We start from the raw sequence: 26,172 nt of genomic DNA on the forward strand, positions 1-26,172 counted from the left end.
AACATGGAAGAAAGGAAGATGTCTAAGTGCCGAAAGGAAGCTGCAAGACCTTCAAGTAATGCCTACAGTGTATTGCATGTGGGGCACTGACGGCTCTGTCCCACTCCAAAGGAGTAGGCCTAATGTATGTAAACAATTCAAATAATGTGACAGAAAGACAAAACCTAGCTGAAGTCTTAAGAAATTCTGAAGAAAACCCACATGAAAATATGAACATAGATCAGGCCATACTATGTATAAAATCTCAATTTTAGCTGTAAAACGGTTAATTTAACAATCCACATTATAGAATAGATCAATACGTTAACAACTTTTTTATTTCATTTCCCCCAAAAACTCATGATTCTATAAAAATACTAGCTAACATAATTCGTTATAATTGTGTCTGCCAAGAATCTCATTGCGATTAACAACGTTTTACAAAGCAAGACTTACAAATGACGTCTACTTTCTATTTCGAGGACTTCAATTAAAAAGAGATCCAAATGTTCTTTTAGTAACATACAATCTCGTATAGGTTATTCAATAAAGTGATGATTTCCCCGTATATCAAATGCCATGGCGTTAGGAGAGTTATAAATGCTGTAACAGTAACGTTTTTTATAGTATACTGTAGTACCACAGCCGTTGAAAAATGACGTGTACATATTTAGATAGATACACACACGTACACATAAATTCAACCCTTCCCACCCCTCCCCCTTCCTAACTACAACCCGCTGTTCGGCAATTTGTGGGAATGTGAGGTTTTAAAGTCTACCTCTCAGGTACTCCCTCTTACCAGGGTTTGACTACTCCCTCTCCCCGTAAGTGATATTATATATATATATATATATATATATATATATATATATATATATATATATATAAAACCAGACACTTGCTCTTTATTATTTATGGGAGATGACTGACATAGTTGTCAGGGTTCAATTATTCACTTTGTCAATGTTAGAATATAATTTTTCCTTCATTAGCAAATATAATTACATATATAAAACATAAATTAAGTTATCAATGTGTACAAAGAATGTATAATAAATTAAAATGTGAATTGAAATACCTTTTTTTTTTATAAAACGTTTAATGACAATCATATTATGTTTTTTTTCTTGAAATTTATTCCAGGATAAACTGCATAATTTTACGGGCTGCCAACGCAAGAGCCCGTGTCTTGCACAAGGCAAGGCAATATTAACACTATAATTTCTGAAACTGCTGTACCTAATTAAGAATTTGTTTTCAATTGGTGTTAGTTTAAATCAAGGTATTCAGAGTGGTTTAAATCATAATAATCACGAAAGAAAAAGAAAGCGTATGCTTTAAACCGGATTGCTAATTTATAAGCCTCATGTCAAAACTATAGGCGCAATATCTTCTAACATTTAATCGGTATAATTAAAAAGAGAGTTACTTAATTAAACTGAGGCAAAAAATGTAAGGTACAATACACGACTTTAACTAATTATCATTGTTATTAACCAAGTTACAAACCTATCTGGAAAAACAGAATCCTAGGTCTCGAGCAGTGAAATTAGCCCAGTGCGGAGAGGAAATATAGAAGTAAAGAGTACACTATAAATGACAATATATATATATATATATATATATATATATATATATATATATATATATATATATATATATATATATATATATATATAAAATATATCAAGATTAATTCTACATAAAGTTATGAAACGTGACTGATGGCAATCTGTTCCAACACAAAAGAACTGCAACAAGTTTGAACTCCTGAGGTTCGAACGACTATATTAATAGATTAGAAAGATCAATCCACAATCTGGCCACACCTGGATAAAAATCCTATAATATTGTGCAGCATCGAATCTTACGATGAGAGAGGAGGACTGTTAGAATCATCTGCATACCTAGTTCTATCTACTGTACTGGATGGCTAGCCTGGAAAGATCTAAATACAAAGGATGGTCAGAATTAGGAAAAATATTAAGCAACATGCATAACAAACTAACTGAACGACGGTGCCAGAGATTGATATCTAGATCAAGAACAAGTTATTTCATAGACCACAATTTTTATCCAACCAATTAAGATGAGAGTCAGCAACAGACCAGACACGAGAACAATATTCAAAACATAGTAGAATTAATGAATTGAAACATTTTCTGAGATTAGACTGATCACCCAAAATCTTAGGAGACATTCTTAATATGTCAGGTTTTTTTTCTGCGCAATTAACGAAGAAACAGATTAGATGTTTTCATTAAAAGTAAATTTGCAATCAAGAATCACAACTATAATTTTGAATTTAGTTTAAGAGACATTGTAAATGCAAAGATCTGGATGTTGATGAGCCATTGTCCTCGACCTACTGACAATCATACTTTGAGTTTTAAAGGTTAAAGCTTAAAGGCCACTCATGAATAGCAAAGGCAAGGGACATTAATATTGCCCTATCAAGCAGGACAATGACCTAGAGAATGACCATATATCTTATGATTAGTGCCCAAGCCTACTCGCCACCCAAGCTAGGCCCAGGGAGGGCCGGGCAATGGCTGCTAATGACTCGGCAGATAAACCTATAGGCTCTCCTAAACCCCTCAACCTTAGTTCACAAGGATGGTAAGGTTGCAAACACTAATGGCACTAACGAGACTGAGCGGGACTCGAACCTCCGACTGGCAAACACCAGGCAGAGACGTTACCAATCAGACCACAAGACACATCGCATAACTTGCACCAGACACCAATTGTAGCCAGATCTCTATTAAATGATTCAAAAGGTTAAGATGTAATGGGAATAAAAGTGTGCTATTTAATGTGAAACATAACACTAAAGTTAATTAAACAGAACGACCGCAAACTTTGGCTGACCTGCACAGCAGGTGGGTCCTGGATCAAGAACTATTGAGTTTATCTGCCCTATGGACCGAGAAGCAACAGACTAGATATTTGTGTTTGATAAAACGAGGCACGGAGAGAGCAGAGCAAATTCCAGAAAAATGGAACAAAACCTTAAGGAAAATCGAAATTGTAATTCGTAGATCGAACAGAAGTGGAATTTTGTTATTCGCTTAAAAAGAGTATTTTCCTTCGTGTTAGAATGGCAAACGTAAAACACAAGCATTATTTTTTTTTCCATTTATTGTTGTAGATATAGATTTTCTTCCTAAATTGGAGAGAGAGAGAGAGAGAGAGAGAGAGAGAGAGAGAGAGAGAGAGAGAGAGAGAGAGAGAGAGAGAGAGAGAGAGAGAGAGAGAGAGAGAGAGAACAAACGTCTTAAAATGTATTTAAATTTCTGATTAAATTGTCAATATTTTCTTCATAGCCGTCAGACATTCACGAATCTAGAAAGAAATGGCAGGTCGGTATTCCAGGCTTGTATCTGTGCTCTTAATTTCCAGATCATTGGGATCAGATTCAGACGGTTGGTTAACCCTAAGTTTCTTTTTTCTTTCGTTTGAGAGAGGTCGAGTTACTAGAGTAAAAAATCAGTGTCTTGGTTTACCTACGAGTTGGATTATATGTGGTTGAATTCTTGAGGGTTGGTTATAATTATGCTCTGACGAGACTCCTGTTATGTATAGCTGTGTGCGCGTGTCTTCGTTCAGTGTTGAGTCATATCAAAATTACACTACAGACTAGTGTGTTCACCATCATCTCCTCCTACGCCTATTGACGCAAAAGGTCTCGGTTAGATTTCGCCAGTCGCCTCTATCTTGAGCTTTTAATTCAATACTTCTCCATTCATCATCTCTTACTTTGACTCTTGTATTATTTAACAAAAACTATCATATGCCTAAAATTATTTGAAAATCATGGGATGGATGTCTTTAGACAAGTTTCTTTTGGAACAAACATCAGCTATATTAAATGATGCTATGAAGCTATATGCCTTTTTTTCTATTTTATGGAAAATAGAGCTTATAAACGTGCTACGCTTAAACAAATAACTACTATTAACAAAATCATTTTTTATAAGGGTTTTTCAGATGTGTGAAAGTTCAAACAATATATTCCCCTGACCTCCGCTTCATTATCATGACAGACATTCATTTCCTTGAAATATCTTCCTAAATTTTGAAGGGACCTTTTTAATTCAAACTGTTTTTTATGACAATATCCGACTCCAGCTCATTTAGTTACATAAGAATAATCAATAAGTATATGCACAAACAATTACAGTATGTATATATATATATATATATATATATATATATATATATATATATATATATTTATATTCATATATATACCGTATATAATATATATATATATATATATATATATATATATATATATATATATATTTATATTCATATATATACCGTATATATATATATATATATATATATATATATATATATATATATATATATATATATATTCATATATATACCGTATATATATATATATATATATATATATATATATATATATACACCGTATATATATATATATATATATATATATATATATATATATATATATTATATATATATATATATATATATATATATATATATATATATATATATATACATGAGAAGACCAAAACATGGACAGAGTTCTTTATGAAGCCTCATACTGAGCCATGGATTCTCATGAATTGTCTATATAACAAATGAGATCTCGTGGTACTTTCCAAATGAATCCAAACATATAAGATTCTTGAGAAAACACATAACGAACAGATCGACATTATCCTCTTAAATTGTATAAGCTCTTTCCGCAACTTCGGTCTATTGCTTTGTTCAAGTGACATATGAAGGTAATCTTACTGGAAACATTCACGTAATTAAAAGTAGTCTGCGCTTAGAAAATGCTCCACATTGAATGAGCGATAGCAAACGCAATAATCCAGCTTCCACGGTCCTTCGAGTTAAGTCAAAACCTAGATTGGAATTTACGAATTATATCAATAAATTCTACATCAATGTCGAATAATTTTTATTTTTTATAGGTTTATATCGTATCTTGCTTCAGGGTACACTGGGGCACACTATTCTATCTTATTTCTCTTCCTCTTGTTTCGTTAAAGTTTTTATAGTTTATATAGGAGATATATATCTTAATGTTTCTGTTCTTGAAATATTTTATATACTCCTTGTTTCCTTTCCTCAAAGGGCTATTTTCCTTGTTGGAGCCCCTGGGCTTATTGCATGATGTTTTACCAACTGGGGTTGTAGCTTAGCAATTATTATTATTATTATTATTATTATTATTATTATTATTATTATTAATAATAATAATAATAATAATAATAATAATAATAATAATAATAATAATAAACACAAGTGTATCATGACAAAATGATGAAATAGTCATTTACGATTGTTCTTTCTCAAGGCTTTTAAAAACATGGCATATACTGTAGTAATCGCATTTTTTTCCGAATAGAATAATAGGCAAAGATGCACTTACAAATGAAATAACACTTTCAGGATAATACTAATCTTATCGCGTGATCCAAAAACCCCAAAGTTACGAATACACTATGAAAAAAAGTTATTTGGATTTCTAGTGCCATGCGCACTTCTGGAATGATAAGGGGAAACTGAAATGAATCCATGCTACTGCAAAACAGGAAGGAATAACGGAAATCAAAAGAAGTGGAGTATACTCTCGAATCCTTAACATTAACTTAAGGAGAATTCGTGATTAGGAAGGGCGTCTATAATCAGAAATAAGAGTCTAAGAAACTTATAAGAAAAAGAGTAGTAAATTGCTTCTAGAAACGTGGAAGAACACTGGCAAAAAAAAAAAAAAGAAAAAAAATCTTAGAGCCACGAGCAGTTTAAAAAACTATGAAAAATTCAAGAATTTTCCGAAAGAATCAGAGTAATATAAAAACAAATACCGTGAATTCATCGTTCGTTCGTTTAAAAAAAAATCCATAAGATCCTTTGAGAGAGAGAGAGAGAGAGAGAGAGAGAGAGAGAGAGAGAGAGAGAGAGAGAGAGAGAGAGAGAGAGAGAGAGGCCAATTATAAAATTTAAAGTTGAGAGAGAGATACTGAAAGAATGCTGAGAGAGAGAGAGAGAGAGAGAGAGAGAGAGAGAGAGAGAGAGAGAGAGAGAGAGAGAGAGAGAGAGAGAGAGAGAGAGAGAGAGAGGGGCAAATTATAAAATTTAAAGTTGAGAGAGAGATACTGAAAGAATGCTGGAGAGAGAGGAGAGAGAGAGAGAGAGAGAGAGAGAGAGAGAGAGAGAGAGAGAGAGAGAGAGAGAGAGAGAGAGAGAGAGTTACAAGGATTTTAGATGTCTCGAAGACATTGTTGTCCATTTTTGGAGGTCCATTGGCTCTTGGGTAGAGCGAATTAGTTTATTTGTTTACAGTCCTTATGTTCTTAAGAGAGAGAGAGAGAGAGAGAGAGAGAGGAGAGAGAGAGAGAGAGAGAGAGAGAGAGAGAGAGAGACTCAGTACGCATATCTAGAACAGTTGCTAAATCGTTGGAATGGTTGAGAATACCAACATGAGGTCAGGGGACAGACAGACAGACAACAGACAGACAGACACCAGACGGAGATACAGGCAAAATAGCATGGATTTTAATTCACAACTGATCCTAAGCTATCAGACTGAATAAATGAACACGTACAAGTTTTTCAATGAGAATAATGAGAAGAGCAAAGCAAAAACACGTAACAATACCTGTAACTAGCTTTGTGTGTGTGTGTGTGTGTGTGTGTGTGTGTGTGTGTGTGTGTGTGTGTGTGTTATTCCTAAACTTGTACATAAGAGGCCGTGTCTTGAACAGAGAAATGGAAGAGGAACAACCTAATAAGAAATTAGATTGGGTTTAGGAATGCCACTGAAATAATTTTGATATTTTAAAAAAATGCGAGAAAGGAGGATTATGTATTAATGACACTGAAGCTTGTAGAAAAAAAAAAAAAAAAAAACGCATAGCGTTATTGGATTCTACTACGTTAATCTGATTCTTATCACCTAAGTACGTTGGTTATTTTTACTTGTGTATGCTGATTAACAAATGCCAATGAGGACAATAATTTATACAAAAGTGAAGGGTATTACAAAAAATGGATGAATGCATGACTCAAGTATACCCCTAATAGTTTTCTGTAAATTAAAAGAAAATATTGTCAAACTGATTATCGAGGACTAGGACAACGTTCAGAGCAAAAAAAAAAAAAAAAAAAAAAAAAAAATATTCTGATGAAGAATAAAAGGCAGGTTATTTTGAGTCATGTTTACCGGTTTGGTAGGTTGTACAGGACTGAAAAAAAAAAAGCAAACTACAAAGAAACAATAATAGGCTGTTTGAACCTCATACAATGAAGGGAAAAATTTGGCTTTTTACAACTTAGCGAATATAAAATCGTATCCAATCATGCAAAAGCAACATATAGTAAAACATTTTTGATAGTCGAAAACCTATGTCTAATTTTGACTTTTATTTGATAAAGTCAATTACATAAAACAGTGTTTGCTCGGAACTTCCAAAGAAGCAACTAAATACGAGACAAACATTACTAGTTCGCAAAATATAGACTTAAGCAGTAAATCAAAGTTTTGCCAAAAAAAAAAAAATGAAAATGAAAAGGTGAAAAGAAACTGAGGATATACTATTTACCTGGAAAAGGACACTCCATGTTTACATAGGAGTAATCCATCCCATGAATGGAGACAGCCGTGAAAAATATAGCCAAAACACTATTGAAAAGAGTTCCCATCTTGAGCCAAAACTGTCATTTGCTCCTCTGGATAAGCCTAATGGCTGGGCAACAGATACTCGTCCAAGTAACAGATACCAATATAAGGAACCACAAGGCTTTTTATTTCAATAGTAGTTGAATTTATGACGCACGCTATCTTATCTCTACTAAGATATACAACTTCGGCCACTTATCTTCTGATATGCAAGTGCCAAGTTCGGCATGGTACTACAATGCTAGTACCTTAATTGTTCGGCAGATGGGATGTTACACACAGACATTGTGATACAGCATATATATATATATATATATATATATATATATATATATATATATATATATATATATATATATATATATATATATATATATATAGTAACTGGAAAATTTCTTTGTTGAATGGATTATCACATACTAGTATAGCTTATATAAACACTAACAAGTGTCTTTAAACTGAATTCGTTTTCTAAACGTAAGTATAAATGTAATGGGAGCAAACATATATCTATATAAGCCTTCGCCATGAATAAAAGAAAATAATTTTCCTTTCAGACAACCAGCAAGGTATATCAATGCTTCGTCCGTATGCAGTTTCTTCAAATTACTTAAAGATATGGATAAAAAACGACAAAGGAAACATGTTAGTTACCAGTAGTGGGTAACAGGAAATTGGCAAACAATAGGAGCAGTAGGCAACAATCAAGTTGCATTCGGGTGTCATCGTTTTATCTTTAAACTTGAGAGTGAAAGATGTATGGATTTTATGAATAGGTTTGTCAACGCACTTTTTTAACAATCGTTAGTGTCGTGTTAAAAACATGGGAGTGAATTTAGTTCGTTGAGAAAGCGCAAAATTTCATATTACTTGTCAAATAAATTTCATTTATGAGGAAAGCGTTGTTTATCTTGGTCTGAAATACGACAATATGAAGCTAGTTTTACAATTTACGGAATATGATTTTGTGTTGCCTTGCCAGGAGTTACGCCAATTGGGAAGCAATACACTGGGTTTAGCAGTCTTAGGGTAAGCTATAATATGGCAGTCTAAGACTAAGGGAGTTCGCAACTCCACTCTGTAGGTAAAGAATAAAGCTACTAGGTTAGGTTAGGCGGGGAACATTAGGATAGGCATTTGCTTCCCTTTAAAATTGTTGATTTTGTCATATCTTTTGAAATTTTTTCACCAGGTCTGTCCCGATCAACTTCAAAGGCTCTAAAACTTGATTTACATCACAATTCGCCCAAGTGCTGGTCCATTTGACCCATATTTAATCCAATCCATAACGAGAGTGGAAACTTTGACAAAGCAATGTTGTGAGACCTGGAAAAGTTGGCGACATAATAGCCTACTGCTGGGTGTTTCCAACACAAATGCAGACTGAATAGAATACCTGATACTATTTTGATAGAAAAATCAAGCCGAGATAGATAACTCACTTTGCACAAATAAGGCCCAAAGACATGCATTAAGATGGAAGTAATTTTCCTCGCTTGATGAGAGTGGAGAATCTGCTCTTCGGGTCACCAGTCATGTTTTTTTCTTATGACGACAATTGTGTCTAGACTGCTACAGTTGCTACTGAGTAACTGAGCGAACTTGACAACTGACGTTTTGGCGGTGTATTCGGCTTAACGTTGGTTCTTTTATCATTTTCTTTCTATTTAAAATATAAATTATTCCAAGAATTTGCTCTATCAGAAAATGGCTTAAAATTATGAAATTGAAAAATTATAAAAGATGTACTTCCTGCAATAGTCAGCCTTGAAGCCAAGCACTTATTTTCCTTAAATAACACAAGAGATTTTTTTTGGAGCGAACTGCTCTGTTAGGCCCATTATACAGACATCCATTAACTAGAGGGGCACGGCGCACGCCACTCAGTAGAGCGCAGACCTCCGCCACGGCAGCATATTTCTCGACCTTCTGCTTGACCTAAACATGTATTAATTGAAGTAGAAGTTCATACACTCAAATATGAACAGAGTTTGGAGTATGGGACAATGATGTTCAAACTTGTGGCTGATTACGTGAATTGGAGATTTTGCGTGACCTAGACCTTCCAAAATTAATAATTTCCAGCTCTTGTACATAGTAATCCCTGCAAGTCTCATTACTCTACGATTAAAATTGTTGCCAGGGAGCTGTTCACTAACAAGCACAAACACAAACAGGGGGTAAAATTTCGTTGGCGGAGGTAATGACATCTCACAAACAGTCTAATTCTCTTAAGATTATATGTCCATTGGCATCAAAGGACAAGCAGATAAAATATATATTACAAAAGATACGAGTGAAAGGTCATAAATTCTTAAGAAACGCGACGGAAATATTCGTCTTGAGTTTAAAAAGAAAACAGTTGCTTTCTTGACCAATAATCAATTTTCTGATTACCTACGTTATATATTGAATGTAATGCCCGGTAAGTATCTTAGAGGTTCTAACACATTTGCTTCTCTTTTCTTCCCAAGTGCATTTTATTCTGTTGATTTATCTTTAAACCTTTCATTGTTATTTATGCTGGGCTCACACAATCGGCATCTCCAGTCAGGTGTAGGCCTAATAGCCATTTTTATTTATCTAATTTTTTTTTTGAAACATTATACAGAAGTCATGTGGTTTTGAATGGACCAATTTCTCTGAAATCCTGTCTGAATTAAACATGTGTATTTTTCTCATGATTTGGTAAATGGATGAAAAAACTGCGGCAAAAAAAGAAAAAAAATACAATTAAAAAACTGTGATTTTACCAAGCCGTGAGAACGTCAGATGGCATAGAATGATTTTACTCATGGTAGAGCTTCACCTCGATATGACTTTCATGGCGAAGTTGCATTTTGGATAGATATATTTGGGAGTATGATGAAGGTTCTGAAGGAATGCCTTGCAAATTATTTAATAACGTTAAATCATATAGTTTGTATCATTATATAATGGACTGTAATTGTTTGGAAAAATTCTCATAGTAATATTAGTATGCCTGTGATGGTCTGTTATATGATAAATAACAATATGGTTAAAAGATTCTTGGATAAGTTTTCAAAGTTTGATAAAGGCCTTCTAGTTATTTATGCTCATTGTGACCGGAGGAAGCAGCAGGGCCAATTGATACCAGGTCACAATCGCTGGCCATTCATTCCTACTTCTTAGCTCGTATAATTTGCACTTTGTAACAACACTAACGGGGTCTTCCTGCACTTGCACCTGTGTGGTGAATGGCTCCAAGGCCCCAGCGCCGTACCATATGGGTAAAATTCTCAAGTGCATTCTAGTTGTGTTAATCACTTTCGCCTTTCTTGCATTGTACGTCAATATATGAAACTTATCTTACATCCAAATGAATTTTTGTGTATACATTTTTACAGCTTAAAACTATATCGTCAGTAGATATTTTACTGTTCAAGGCAAATGAAACACTTTGTCAACAAAACTATAAAAAAATTTCTTCTCTTCTAGTGCATATTGAAACGGAAGTGTAGTATAGGTCTAAACACAAAAGACCGAAGGACGATGCAAACACCTTTAAACTTATCTTGAATTGTTTTTAAGGAAACAAGATTTCTGTATATTGGCAGAGGCGAGGGACATTGACATCACCCTAGCAAGCAGGACAATGCACAGTCCCACCTCCACCCAAGCTAGGACCCGGGAGGGCCAGGCAATGGCTGCTAATGACTCATCAGGTAGACCTATAGGCTCTCCCAAACCATCCCCCATCCTTAGCTCACCAGGATGCGGTGAGGTTGCAGACACTACAGGAACTAACGAGTTAGAGGGTGACTCGAACGCCAGTCTAACGATCAGAAGGAGAGACGTTACAAGTTGGCCACAACAACCCTAAAAGTTTATCAGATGTAGGATATTGAAAGACATGGAATGATATTAATGTACCAATATAATTGGTATTTTCTTTTTACTAATTTTACATTTAGAATTTAAAAGTAACTTCTGAGACAGACTTGATAGAAAATATCACGTTGATCATAATGACTATGAGTGTTATAAAATCCTTAGGAAAACTACAACCTCTTTAGATTCACATACCGTAAATTAGTAATTGAAATATTACATTTTTTTTTTAATTACAACCTTTTCACATTAGAGGAACAAAATTTATCAAAGAATTTAGTTACTGAACACATAAATGCACTATGTTATGTAGACTAGCGTGGGGAAAATGCATAGGTGAGAGAAGCATTTTTAGAGAATATAAATTATTTTGCATTATAATTCAAATATCAGATGAGTTTCTAAATGTCTTCTTGATAATACCCATTACAAATATACTATTTTACTATCTAGAATGTGTTCAGTGCAATATATTACATTCAATAGTGGATACAATATTACTTTTACAAACAGTCATGGTTTTATCCTTACTAAAGACTCTTACCACACTTTCCATTCTGAAAAGAATAAACAATAAACTTTTCTTTAATCAAATAATGTTGACCTGAGCGCCTTTAGGAATAGGTTCAATGCTCAACTCATAATACCCGGTCACAATTACATGGACTAAGGCGTTCATGCCATTTCTAAGCGGGGACGAAATGTCCGTATCATGTCATTGTAAAGATTTTCTGTATATCGGTGTAATTTTCAAAGTTTAAGGCAAATGTCTTTAATCTAGATGTTATTCCAATTAATAAACACTAACAGCCAAAGTACAAAAAGTAAAGTATTCCTTCTCCAAATTAGATACTAATCCTCACTTTGATTATGTTGGCCATTTTTGTTGTTACCTCATGACTAAATACAATTTGAATCCAATGAAATGTCGATTACGGAAACTTATGCTAAGTACTGCACCGGTTACTTGTGACGATTACTTGGTCAGTTACCTGCAACTAAATACAAAAACATATTTAGAAATGTCTATGCTTTCAGTTTACTTAACACCATAAGACAAACACTAACTACAGATATTAATAACTCAAGTACAAGTTACATGAGACAGAAAATCTTCAACATAAATGTGCAACCACTTGATGAACGAGACGAAAAGGTTTGGGGTAAAAATTCCATGGTCCGGGAAAATCCATAAATAATAAAACGGTATATAAAATGGTGCAATGCAATGCTGCTTCTCTATAATTTATTCCGACCGAATCAGAAAAAATGGGGGGAGGGACTTGTGACACCGTAAAAGTTGTACAATCAAGCTGTAAATTTTTGTGGCTACCGCAGTAGCTAAGAGTACCATATTTTCCTTACGGTTTTGTAACTAATCATAACTCTTTTACCAATTTCAAAGGAAATTTCAACACAATTGATCAATGAAAATGCAGTTCTACCAGATCTATCGTTTGATGGTTTTGGTTATCCTATCAAGGTTTACTTACTACAAAGTCTTAGGTCACAGCTAAAACTTGTGTTTCACGATGAATAGTTGTTAGCGTCACCAATGCATCACTTCAAAACTCACTGCGTGTGACCAACACTGCTGTAATTTAATTAGCACAACTAAACGGACCTTCAAGCCATCAACTCTACATGAAAAGTAATAGAAAAAGGATACATTTGTGGGCCACTGTATCTCACAATGCTTGGTTTGTTAATGAAGTCAATTTTTACTAAGATGCTTGAGCAAAACGAGCCATTTCAAGATAAGATTCAACGACATTAAAGCAGTTTTTTTTTTTCAAACAAATTCTTCCATAACCTGACAGAAAATGTTTAAGGAGTGTCCCAAGCTTCACTCAAAACACATTACCGAGATTTTATAAGAGGAGAGAACAAGACTCATTTAATAAAGGCCTGTATAAAGATTAACCTAATTCTTGTGAACAATCATTTCACTGGATCCAGATAAACACGTGTACATGATGATCTTAACAACAGAATAGGCATTTTATAACATTTTAGAATTTAATCGCATTGTAATAGACACGGGTATAATTAAAATGGCATATAGTATACATTGTATTGAAGTATTTAAAAATTCCATGATACGATTTCCAAAATCTTGATTTAAGTTTCACAAGATGACAACCCAAGTCCATCGGTCCACATCAATCTACTAATGAAATAGGAACTGGTTACTCTCAAAGATTCCTTTCAGAACATTAAATTAGTTATTAATGATATGATTATTTTGATTATATCAATAGTTATGTTTTTAAATTCACATTGATAAAAACAACCATAGACATACAATGTATAACTTAAAATTAACATAACTCCTCTATACAATCTACATTTCGTATACTTTGTGCATATAATTTCAAAACTGCATTTTTATTTATTAGCAAAGAATGAGAAAGCAATATTGATTCTCAACTTAAAATATGAAAATCAATAAAAAATAACATTGAAGTTTCCAAAACCACAATTTTCATCTTTAAATGAATGCATAATGGTCTTCATTTTTCTTTTCATAATTTCATCACCTAACACCTTATCAGTTTTTTCGTATCCAAGTTTTCTAAACAGTAAAGGTTAATTTCCATTTTATAAAACATAATGGTCGATGTATTTTCATAATTAGATTTTAGTTTTATAAAATAATCAGTTTTCATTTCACATTCCTATAGTTCTCCTTCAACACCGTTTTCTAATCTCATTAGACTTAACGGTCTTGACTCATTTTCTTCCCAACGGATTCGTTGTTACTTGTTGCAATGGGAACAAGTCTGGTCCTCAGGCGGAGTATCTCGGCCCAAATATCTTTCCTTCGACAAACTAAATGCATTGAGCGTCAATGGGTTATGCACAAGATGCAGAAATGTTCATTGCACACCAGAAGAGTGAGCCACTTACTTATTTAACACTGGCAGAAGAGCAATATAAACACGATCACATTCTTTGTTTTTCCTCATCAATAAGGAGTCTGTTTCGGGAATACATAAAAAATTACGGCACTGCACGGCGTCCATGATTTTATTCGTGGTGACGTCACTTTATAGACATAAATCACATCACAGCAGTTTCCTTTCAAGAGTTAAAACTTCACTGCACCAATGGTTATAATCTATGTTTCTTCACAAGTCATCTTGTAAAGTATTTTCCAATATATAAAATACTCTATTAAAATCTATTGAGTAAAATGTTGGTTAAAATAGTCAAACAATCTGTAACCACACCAATGATTGTCCGGAACATGACTAATGTCTTTTGGTGTAAAAGTTCTTCTAAGTGACTTGTTACAAGTCATAACGTTACACATTCCTAAAAGGGCAAAGCAGCAGTAACTTGCACTAACTACCTCTTGCGTTACAAAATGTCCGGACAGAGGAACGCCCAGGCAACGAACACCACCACGAAGTAGGGCAAAGGAGGTCTTTGCACGGAAATGGCATGACTGTAGAATGGGCAATACGGACACTGGAAAAGAAAATAAAGAAATCATAAACAACATAAGACTATTTATGAAACTAGAAACTTCTATGGGGATAAATTCAAGATTATGTTTACTCCAAATATGAGAATGTCAAATTATTGATATTTAGTAATACTGGAGTATTTTAAAGAATAATATTCAGTAACACCAATTAATAAAAACAATTAAATACCATTAAAAAGTAGTTCGGAATTTTTTACTCCTTTGTCAAACATTATTATTTACTTGATCTGAATAAGAAAAAAAATACTTGAATAAAAAACAACTGTATGAATACAAGCAAAAAAAAAAACATGTACCGGACAAAATAAGAGAACAAAATATCAGTAACGTAACAAAATATCATGTTATTTTGTGGAAAAGAAAATAAAGAAATCATAAGCAACATAAGATTATTTATGAAACTAGAAACTTCTGTGAGGATAAATTCAAGATTATGTTTACTCAAAATATGAGAATGTCAAATGATTGATATTTTGTAATACTGGAACATTTTAAAGAATACTCCAAATAAGAGAATATCAAATGATTGATATTTAGTAATATTACTCCACATTAGAGAATGTCAAATGATTGATATTTTGTAATACTGGCATTTTAAAGAATGATACTCCAACTAAGAGAATGTCAAATGATTGTTATTTAGTAATACTGGAACATTTTAAAGAATGATACTCTAAATAAGAGAATGTCAAATGATTGATATTTAGTAATACTGGAACATTCTAAAAAATAATACCCCAAATAAGAGAATGTCAAATGATTGATACTTAGTATTACTGGAACATTTTAAAGAATACTATTCACTAACATCATTTAACAAAACAATTAAATACCATTAAAAAGTAGTTCGATTTTTTTACTCCTTTGAATAAATATTATTATTTACTTCATCTGAATAAAAAAAAATATACTTGATAAAGCAAGAAAAAGGAAAAAATGTACCGGAATAAAATAATAACAACAAAATATTAGTAACGTAACATGTTATGGTTTTTCTTCAGTTGATCATGTTATTTTGTGGGTTTGCTAACAGTGAGGTGGTGAGTTAATTTGCAGTTTAATTAAGTGTATGTGGATGAGGTCGAATGAAGTGCTAATTGCCCACTGGCTATGTGGCTTTGATCCAGTGAGCTAATTATTACGATGAATAGGTGATAATTGGTTATTGTAGGTTACAGTTATGACTGTAGCCTGGTCTTTGCTTCGCCGTGGCTCACTTCACTCAGGATTTAACATTATCTCATTGCTCCACTGTTCTCCTCTCTTCTGGCAACCGGTACACGATCTTGGTGCGTAGCCGTGTATGCGAGGATTTTGGAGTTTTTTTTTTTTTTTTAATAATCGAAACCACTCAGTTCAATATAATAAATAATAGCATAAACAAATGTGAAATTATTGTTTTATTGATAATCTCCATATAGATCTATTTTCAGTTATAAAACAAAAAACTTCTTTTGTGGTCCATAACTCTTGAAGTTACTTTTTTTTAATTTTTACTTGTTCCCCAGCAAAATGTTATTTTCTCTATTTCTTCCTTTTAATTTCTTTCCGTTTACCTGTATTAAAATATATAAACCAAATATTTTGCTTATATGTACACCAGTATATTCTCATGAAAAGTAATGACGGATACAACATCGACAACCGTGTTGTAGTTTTTCATAAAAATAAAACAATTCGTTGAAAAACAAATAAAAAAGACACGTGCATAAGCAAAAATTGCTTTTTCCTTTACCGGCCTCTGCCACAATAAAGCAAACGACTGCTTAATTCAAGGTCAGCTAGATGTCACCACTTTGGTTTCTCGACTCCAATAAGCTTATCTAACTTGCCGACGTCTGTGATCTTGAAAAGACAATGTCCGTGGAATGTCTCCACCGCAACATGCTTCTCATCATTCTCCAATCCCTCCTGCAGGAGAAATTCGATCGCTGTTGGTTTGTGCTTGCGCGAGAGCGAGCGCGCTCGGCTTGACGACCAGAGCATGTGACGCTGGCTAGACGGAACCTCCTGGAAGACCAAGATTGGGATTACTCTCTCCCGTAACGCCGTCCGGGTCAGCCACCACGCTCAGCGCCTACGTCGGTTCCGCCTCTCGGTCAAAGGTAAAGCACCATCGCTCGCTTTCTTCGTGTGTGACTTGCAACTTTATTAGCTCAAATGTGTAATGATCTACTTGTTATCTCAGCAATTTTTTTTTTTTTTTTTTTTTTTTTGTATGTTCATAAAGAATGGAAACTTTGTACATTGACTTGTTTAGGATCTTGTTTTGATTGACTTGTTATTATTCTTTTGAACATCTTACTTCTTCCACTATTGAAGGTTCTAGGCCTTCGCCGTATTCATCTGTTTGTTTGTTTTAAACTGATTTTGATTGCATTTAATAGAGCTGTTGGCTATAGTTAAAAAAATCATGACACTTGGAAGAGACCTGGATATGCAGATATAAATTTCATAAATGTTTATATTTGATTTTTTTTTGTCTATATACTTCCTGTGTCTGTACGTTGAAATAGGAAATCATCGCGTTTTTAGTTTAATCTTCAAGAATAAGACCGAAAAAAAAATGAAAATATCTAAATTTCACTACGCAAGCGAGAAAAGTCAATTTTCCTTTCAAGAGTTGTGATTAAATCAACGAGAAAATATCAGTTACAGTGATATATCAGCCTAGAATACGAACACGGGGATTTTCAATAATTATAACTAAGGAATTTAATCATCTACAATTTTTTATTTAAACTTTCCTCCAAAATTTAATTCTCGCGAACTATTTCACAATTTACGGTTCATATATTATTTTTAAAGATTGAAACAAAGATAATAATAAAGAAGGACATTGGGATCACAATAATTTCCCTTCACATTTCATAAGTCATGTACAGTTGGATACGAGAATTCCAGGCAAAACTTACACTGAGGAAATGCACCCTACCACACCCTTACTGCACGGCGAGTAACCAAACAGATAGTGTAGGAAGAGATGGCAGAGGTGGCGGGTAGGGCAGGGTCTCGCCGTGCAGTAAGGATGTGACAGGGCGCCCTTCTTCAGAGCGAGGTGTGCCAAGAATTTCTGTATCCAATTTTCCTTATTTCCTTTCCTCACAGGGCTATTTTCCCTGTTGGAGCCCCTGGGCTTATAACATCCTGCTTTTCCAACTAGGGTTGTAGCTTAGCAAGTAGTAATAATAACAATAATTATACATTATTAGCCACTGAACTGTAACTGTTCAGCGGCTACTTTCCTCTTGGTAAGGGTAGAAGAGACACTTTAGCTATAGTAAACAGCTCTTCTAGGAGGACACTCCAAAATCCAACCATTGTCCTCTAGTCTCGGGTAGTGCCATAGCCTCTGTACCATGGTCTTGCACTGCCTTGGGTTAGAGTTTTCTTGCTTGAGGGTACACTCAGGAACACTATCCCCTCTTTATTGTTTATTTGTGACATTATTTTAACGTTTTTACTGATTTTAAGATATTTTATATTGTCATTTATTACTTCTTATAGCCTATATAGTTTTTTATTTCCATTCCTCGCTGGGCTATCTTTATCTGTTGGAGCTCGCGGGCTTATAACTTCCTGCTTTTCCCACTAAGGTTGTAGCTTAGCAAATAATAATAATAATAATAATACTATTAATGATAATAATAACACTAATAATAATAAAAATAATAATGTGATTAGTCTTAAAGTCAAACACCTGTGAAAAAAACTGTATTAAGCTAATGAGTCATTTCATATATAGTCATTGTTATATGAAAATTGTTAATAAATAAGCAGTCTATCAGAGAGAAAACAAAAATGTGCAATGCGACACGTGTTGAAGGCAGCCATCAAAGGAAGTATGTCCTCGTCTTTCTAATCCGATTAGAGAGACGACTTTAAAATACCTCTATGATGCTCCAAACTCTCTCGAGGACTCGCTCTCTTTAAAGGGGTGGGTCGTCGGAAGGGAAGTCTCAAATAGTCGAATCTATTCCAATGAAATTGGAGAACCCGCATCCACAGATGGAAAATTCCCGATAAGAATCCCTTTGATTTTTTCCATTAGTTGGCATTCATTCCTCATTGTGACCCATTGACCTTCACGATAGGCCCTCAAGATTTGTATTTCATGTTTATAAGGTTTTTTTTATGTCTTGGGGGTATGGGGGTTGCTGCCACCATCCCCACAACCCCTGCCAATTCACAAGCAGATGTTAACAATGAGAGACCGATGGTAGACCGGATGTGTCAGAACTTGGTATACATTCGTGGTCACCCATCCAATTATTGACCAAACCGAACGATGGCTAACTTATTGACTGGGGAGACCAGGTCTGTGGCCAAAAGGCTGTTGTCAAATTAAAGAGGTCCTGTGTTAACGTGGTCTTTTGGGTTATACGCAGTCAGCAAAGTAAATAAATATAGGCCTACTAACTAAGATTTGATTTTCGATGAGCGTGATTTGATGATAATAATATATACAGTACCATTAGGTTACTATAATTTCTTAGCTTGGAAATTTGCATAGGAATAAACTTCACATTATATGAGAAATAAAGTTTACGAAAACGCTTTCCTAAAGCACGCAAGAATACACCAAGTGTAACGATCACACACCGCCCAAAAGAAATTGAATTGTAAAAAAAGAAATATAATTTTAAGTAGTATTATAACTGCCACAGGTAGAATAACCTTATTTTGCTTTTTGGTTTTCTTTTTTTATTATGATAATCAAACAGGGAATTATGGAATTCTCTTTTGTTCAAAGAGAGAGAGAGAGAGAGAGAGAGAGAGAGAGAGAGAGAGAGAGAGAGAGAGAGAGAGAGAGAGAGAGATAAATTTTTCATGAAATTCCATAAGATTACAAGAAAAAGCTGACGGATGAGAGAGGGAGAGTAATTTTTCATGAAATTCCATAAGATTACAAGAAAAAACTGAGATAGAGAGAGCTACTGATTTTTGCCATTTCTTTATGCAATTAAGAATTTTATAGACATGTATTTAACATTTCTTGAATATTTAATATTCACTCTTACTTTAAACAATCACGAGAGACACTGTAAAGTAACAATAAATTGAAAGCTCAACAAATGGAAAAACAATAAATTGAAAGCTCAACAAATGGAAAAACCAAGACTTAAAAATCATGAAACAGAAAAATAGAAAAAATAGGAAATTGAATATTTGGATAAATACACCTTTACTACAATACTGCTACTTCTACAGGTACTGTTATTGCTATTAGTAAAAATTATTAGGAATTGACCCCACCTAGAACCCCTATTGGCTTGTATTTATTTTGTCTCTATAATAAACTGGATTGGAAGACTATGTGTGAAATCGAAAGTTTTGCATAAATATAAATACTGATTTAAAAACAAAAGTGAAACTTGAAAGTTAAGTGACGCAAAGACTGATGATATGGAATGATAGTAAGAATAGATGCAAAATTCGTAATCAGTAAATTCCTATATGAGAAAACGAGGGAGGCTAGGGAAGATTGAAAAAAAAATCTGGAGTACAGGTTGTATTGTTACAGTAAGAAGAACTACTTAATTATAATCAATAAAATTATTTGATGGCAAAAAAAAGGCCTGGTGAATGGCATATTTCTAAACTTTGGCAACGAGCTCTGATAGAAACGGTAGCTTTAATATTTTTGCTAAAGAAATGCAAAATTAAGGAAGGTTTGAAGAACTTGACGGAATCAAAAGATATATAAAATAACGCTTCAATATCTTGACAGAAATAATAAATCTGATAAAAATAAACGTTCAAATCATTGGGTGATACTTCTGATGGCAAAATATGACAAAAAGTAATTTGATAAATTAAATAAAAATTAAGTAACCTTGGTCCACACACACATTTGATTTAAAGAACAGAAATCCATTAAAGTTAAATCTGATATAATGTTATAAATAATTCATTGAGAGCAGCCATATGGAAAAAATGCCTTTCAAAAACTTGGCACAAATCTCTCGGAAAGAACAATTTTAAAACATTGAAAGAAACAAAAGATGAAAAAACTTCATACGAAATATAATGAAGAGAAGACTGAAAAAAGATTGATACGGAAATGTAATGGAAAAGTTTTAAAATCCTTTTCGGAGAGAATCCAGTTAAGAGGAACACTAAAAACGTTGATAGAGAGATATAAAGGGAAGAAATATTTTAAGACCTTAACAAGAGATTAACATAAAAGAAAGGGTTACAAAGCCTTCTTTGAAAAAAAGAAAAAAAAAAGTCACGATAGAAACTTCAGTTCCAAATCCTTGGCTGAGAATTTTGACGGATAGCAGATGTAAAAAAAAAAAAAAAACCTTCAATAACAAATCTGATAAAAATAAAGTTTTAAAACATACAATATAAAATCAAATGGAAAGGTAGGTTTAAGTCATTAACAGAAAAATTCAAAAGAAAAAATGTTACTAAAACTTGACAGAAATATATGGCACGGACGCTTTAACTTTTAAACCTTGGCAGCAGAAGTTTAATAGATGACAAAAGTGATGGCAAATTATGAGAATTAACAAATTAAAAGTAATATGGGATCAGTAAGTCGGCAGAGGCATTGAATGTTGTTTCTGGATAGAAGGGGTCGTCACGGCAGAAAATGAAATAAAGCGGTCGGTTATTTTGAAAGATGTATTTGGGCGATTTGAGTGTTCGTTTAGCCGGTATACATAATAGAAGAGAGATTATTACTGAGCAAGATTCAAGCATGAAAAATCACAAAAAAGAAGGAACAAAAAATGCTGAACAATCAGAACCTAACTATTCAAGACACAAGACCAAATAAACGTCAATACTGTACACTGCTACAAAAGAGCATTTAATATATATATTTATCTTTACAAATAGATCATATTTTTCATAAACATAAGTACTGTATATACACATATACATTGATACGTATTTTGTATAACGTGCATACATACACATTTAGGTCTTATGACACCTGCCCTATCTATAAACATCCACTTCTGTAGAACATGTAAACTAATCCAGTTAAGCTGACTAACTGTGTGTGTGTGTGTGTGTGTGTGTGTGTGTGTGTGTGTGTGTGTGTGTGTGAGAGAGAGAGAGAGAGAGAGAGAGAGAGAGAGAGAGAGAGAGAGAGAGAGAGATTAATTCAATTTAATACCAACGATGGAGAGTCTAGACACGATCTTACAGATTTGACCGGCTACCTACGGCATACGGGTCTTTAACCCGTAACATGACTGACGGATGAATGGGGGCTGTATCCCGTGTGTATCCTCGGCATTAAGAGGCTAGAACCACAGTAGAGAGACACAGATAAAGCAAAGAAACAACTGAAAACGGACAGTAATGCGGCTTTGCGTGATGGGGTCACGTTGCACACTTAGGTTTCAAGAATCTCGAGGTTTTCAGACACGGACGCAACTGAGGACTGGTTGCATAACAGTGTCTCTTCATTTTTTCTTTCTTTCAATGCGATCGCCTTGTCTTCTGCGTCTAGGGTATCGTCTTCGTCTCGTTTGCTCACCTGGAGAAGCTTGTTAGTTACCCGGCAGAGGTTCCGTTAAGGGATTTCGCTTGCTAATGAGTCTGTGGTCAGAAGATCCATTTTGTCATTTTTTGTTCATCTTATCCATTTGTTATCTTGGAATAAAATTGATACATTTTGGAAACAATGAGGTTCATAACAGGGGTTTTCAATAACTTAGGAAACCTCAAATTATTCCAGATCAATATTGTTATCATGGGATAATTAAATATCGTTTCAAATTAGTTCAATTTGCTGATAACATAAAAAAATAGGGGCCCTTTTGAACTGATTAGCTCAAATGTTATCTAAACCTGATTTCCTATAATAGCATATCTTTACTTTACCTTCTGTGATTAACATATGACACAGAGTTGCCCAGTTACCAGGAATGTGGTGGCATATTGGTAACGTCTCTGCCTAGCGATCTGCCAGACTAGGGTTCGAGTCCCACTCATGCTCGATAGTTTTTTGTAGTGTCTGCAACCTCACCATCCTTGTGAGCTAAGGATGGGGTGGGGTGGGGGGTGGTTGTGGGAGCCTATAGGTCTACCTGCTGAGTCATCAGCAGCCATTGCCTGGCCTTCCCTGGTCCTAGCTTGGTCGCTAATCATACGTATATATGGTCAGTCTCTGGGGCATTATCTTGCTAGCTAGGGATTTGTTACTGTCTCCTGCCTCTGCTATTCACGAGCGGCCTTTAAAATCTTTAAAAGTATTTCATTAAGATACGACGCATGGGACGACTCATGAACGACGCATTGATTGCATAAGCCTTCAATGAATGTCGTTGCGAGTCAAGACAGCTCGGTTACACCGCAAGACGGAATGTGATCATTTCCAGGTGTTCGAAGTTGCAATTCTACTAATCATTGTCATTGTTTCCTTTACTATATCACAATATACGTTATTATGTAACGCACTTAGCGTGAGTCATCCATAGGGTGTTGTGGTATTATTATTATCATTATTAATTGCCAAGCTATAACCCTAGTTGGAAAAGCAGGATGCTATAAGCAAAGGGGCTCCAATAGAGAAAATAGCCCAATGAGAATAGGAAACAAGGGAAAATTAAATATTTTAAGAATCGTAACATTAAAATATCTCCTATATAAACTATAAAAAGTTCAATAAAACAAGAGGAAGAGAAATAAGATAGAAAAGTGTGCCAAAGTGTAGCCTCTAGCAAGAGAACTCTAACCCAAGCCAGTGGAAGACCACGTTACATAGGCTATGGCACTACCCAAGACTAGAGAACAATGGTTTGATTTCGGAGTGTCCTTCTCCTAGAAGAGCTGATTACCATAGCAGGTATTTAGAATAATAATAACTTTGAAACTACTCAAGAGAGTTTTCAATGCACTGAGGATCCTTACAATGTTTGTTTCTTGCATATTTGGTATTCAAATAGATGTCAGTTACACGATTTTCTCCTCTTCTGTTAATATTGTTACATTCAACATGTAAGAGCATATAAAACAAATTTCATAAAAGCATCATCACTACTTTTCAAATTTTAACATCTAAAAGAAGAAGGAACTCTTCCGCATCCTCAGTTTTGCGTCGTTTCAGATCTCAAGGACTCCCCGAAATGCCTCTGGAAAGCGGTCACGAAGCGGTGCCTATCGAAGGCGAGGAACTCGCACGCCAAGACAAGGATTACTCTGGATTCACCCACGGCATCTCTCGCTTCAATCCCGGAAAATGGTTTCTGCCCACCGCCTTCACGCAGTTCGCCAATAAGATCTACAACTTCGAGGTGAGGTTGTTTTTACATTAAGCGAGTCTTGTAATACCAGCAAGGTCTTTTACACTTAAGACAAACCTGTAGAGATGGTTTGAGGATCACTTCATAAAACTGTTACATAAAACTACAATATTCTATTTTCATTGCTAACATCCCTCGTTGATTAAAATCTTTCCTGCAACTTTTTTTCATGAGTCACGCAAGGTATTATAATTGAACATTAAGTTTTACTTGATTGGACTTATTCTCTAGTAAAAGCTGCGTTTATTCACGTTTCACTCATTTTATTGATATCAAGAAACTCTGATAATTACAGTATTTTTTTTCTTTTCATCTTCGACAGTCACTAAAGTGTCCCAAGATTTGACCCCCTATTGTTAGCCTCTCTCTCTCTCTCTCTCTCTCTCTCTCTCTCTCTCTCTCTCTCTCTCTCTCTCTCTCTCTCTCTCTCTCAAATGTACTTATTCCTTTCAGTGGCAACCGAACGACGTCTTGGTTATGGGATACCCGAGGTCTGGCACAGTCTGGTTACAGGAAGTCATATGGACCATGAGGTGCAACCCAGACCTTGATAATCCCATGGCTGTCCTGCCAGTTCTGGGAAGGACACCTTACATCGAGTAAGAAGCATTAAATCTTATCATATATAAGACCAATTACATTTGTGTATGCGCTATATCAAAAGATCATAATGGCATAAATTGGTTGAACTTCAAAAGTTCATACTTGCAGCAAATGTTTTTATGTTGAACAGGCTGACATAAGACTCTTTTTATAGTTCATATATGAAAGATGTTTTATGCCGTTATTTTTCTTTAATTATTCCATTTTAATTGTTTATTACTTCTCATATAAATTACTTATTTCCTTATTTTCTTTCCGAACAGGGCTATTTTTCCGTTGGAACCCTTGGGTTATAGCTTAGCTAATAATAATAATGATAATAATAATAATAACAATAATAATAATAATAATAATAATAATAATAATAATAATAATAATAATAATATCAATAATAATAATCCTTATTCAGTAACAACTTAAGATTCAGAAATTTTTGTCAATTTTTAGCTAGAAAAGTGTCTGTAATTTTTTTCTTCTCGTTTCGCACTCAAGTTTTATTGCATAATGGAATTCATGTATTGACAGCATGGACATGCTAATGGACGGCAAGAAGATGCCACCAATCACACCAGAAAACCCAATGGTGAAGGCATTCATGCAGCTTTGTCCTGGCGGGAATCCTGCAGAAGGCGTCTGCGTGCAAATGACTGCCGCAACACCAGGTCTGAGGACTATTAAGTGCCACCTTCCTCTATCCCTTCTCCACCCGAAAACCCTGAGCAAGGCAAAGGTAAGGTATCAAGAGGATAATCACTATAGTCAATTCTTTTTACTGAGGCATATTTGCATCGACCCTCAGGGACGCCCTTTAAGCTCGGAAATGTTTCCTGATCGCTGATTGGTTGGACAAGATAATTCTAACCAATCAGATAGCAGGAAACCTTTCCGAGCTAAAAGGGCACCGCTGCGAGAAAGTGCAAAGGCGCCTCATTAAAAAGATTGAGTATAGCCATATTTCAAATAAAAGATTGAATTAGAAAGGGAGTTATACGAGTCACTGTCTCATCTTTTGAATGAATTATATTTTTCATTACTTCCACAGGCAGTGTACGTAGCACGCAACTGCAGGGATGTGCTTGTGTCGATTCACCATCACTGTCGAATGATCCCCACTTTTGGGTACAAGGGATCAGTGGAAGAGTTTCTTCCCTATTTCATAGATGATGAAGGTCAGTTTAAATTGAATTTTATAATTTTCTATAATGCAGGTCTTTTAGATCAACTGTTGATTATTTCATATGCCAGTTTAATTGATACCTTTGTCATTCATCTTGCCATAACATTGGTAGTTTGCAAAGATAGTA

General features: G+C 34.4%; 3 protein-coding genes across 3 annotated transcripts in view; 1 reads left to right on the forward strand and 2 right to left on the reverse strand.

The window, feature by feature from the left end:
• LOC137642727 (sucrase-isomaltase, intestinal-like) overlaps positions 1–7,756 on the reverse strand; it is a 73,762-nt gene extending 66,006 nt beyond the window's left edge. Inside the window, exon 1 of the mRNA XM_068375552.1 lies at positions 7,578–7,756. Coding sequence (XP_068231653.1) covers positions 7,578–7,677 — 100 coding nt within the window. The 5' untranslated portion in view covers positions 7,678–7,756. The remainder of the gene's footprint in view (positions 1–7,577) is intronic.
• A 3,778-nt stretch (positions 7,757–11,534) lies between these two features.
• Positions 11,535–26,172, reverse strand: part of LOC137642728 (CD109 antigen-like) — a 231,099-nt gene continuing 216,461 nt past the window's right edge. Inside the window, exon 32 of the mRNA XM_068375553.1 lies at positions 11,535–14,980. Within this exon, the coding sequence (XP_068231654.1) occupies positions 14,870–14,980 (111 nt within the window). The 3' untranslated portion in view covers positions 11,535–14,869. The remainder of the gene's footprint in view (positions 14,981–26,172) is intronic.
• The window catches only part of LOC137642228 (sulfotransferase 1A1-like), a 10,562-nt gene continuing 1,348 nt past the window's right edge, over positions 16,959–26,172 (forward strand). The window contains exons 1-5 of the mRNA XM_068374759.1: positions 16,959–17,104; positions 24,070–24,256; positions 24,719–24,864; positions 25,394–25,598; positions 25,911–26,037. Of these exons, the coding sequence (XP_068230860.1) occupies positions 24,089–24,256; positions 24,719–24,864; positions 25,394–25,598; positions 25,911–26,037 (646 nt within the window). The 5' untranslated portion in view covers positions 16,959–17,104; positions 24,070–24,088. The remainder of the gene's footprint in view (positions 17,105–24,069; positions 24,257–24,718; positions 24,865–25,393; positions 25,599–25,910; positions 26,038–26,172) is intronic.

This window comes from Palaemon carinicauda, chromosome 6 (assembly GCF_036898095.1).
Source record: "Palaemon carinicauda isolate YSFRI2023 chromosome 6, ASM3689809v2, whole genome shotgun sequence".
NCBI lineage: Eukaryota > Metazoa > Arthropoda > Malacostraca > Decapoda > Palaemonidae > Palaemon > Palaemon carinicauda.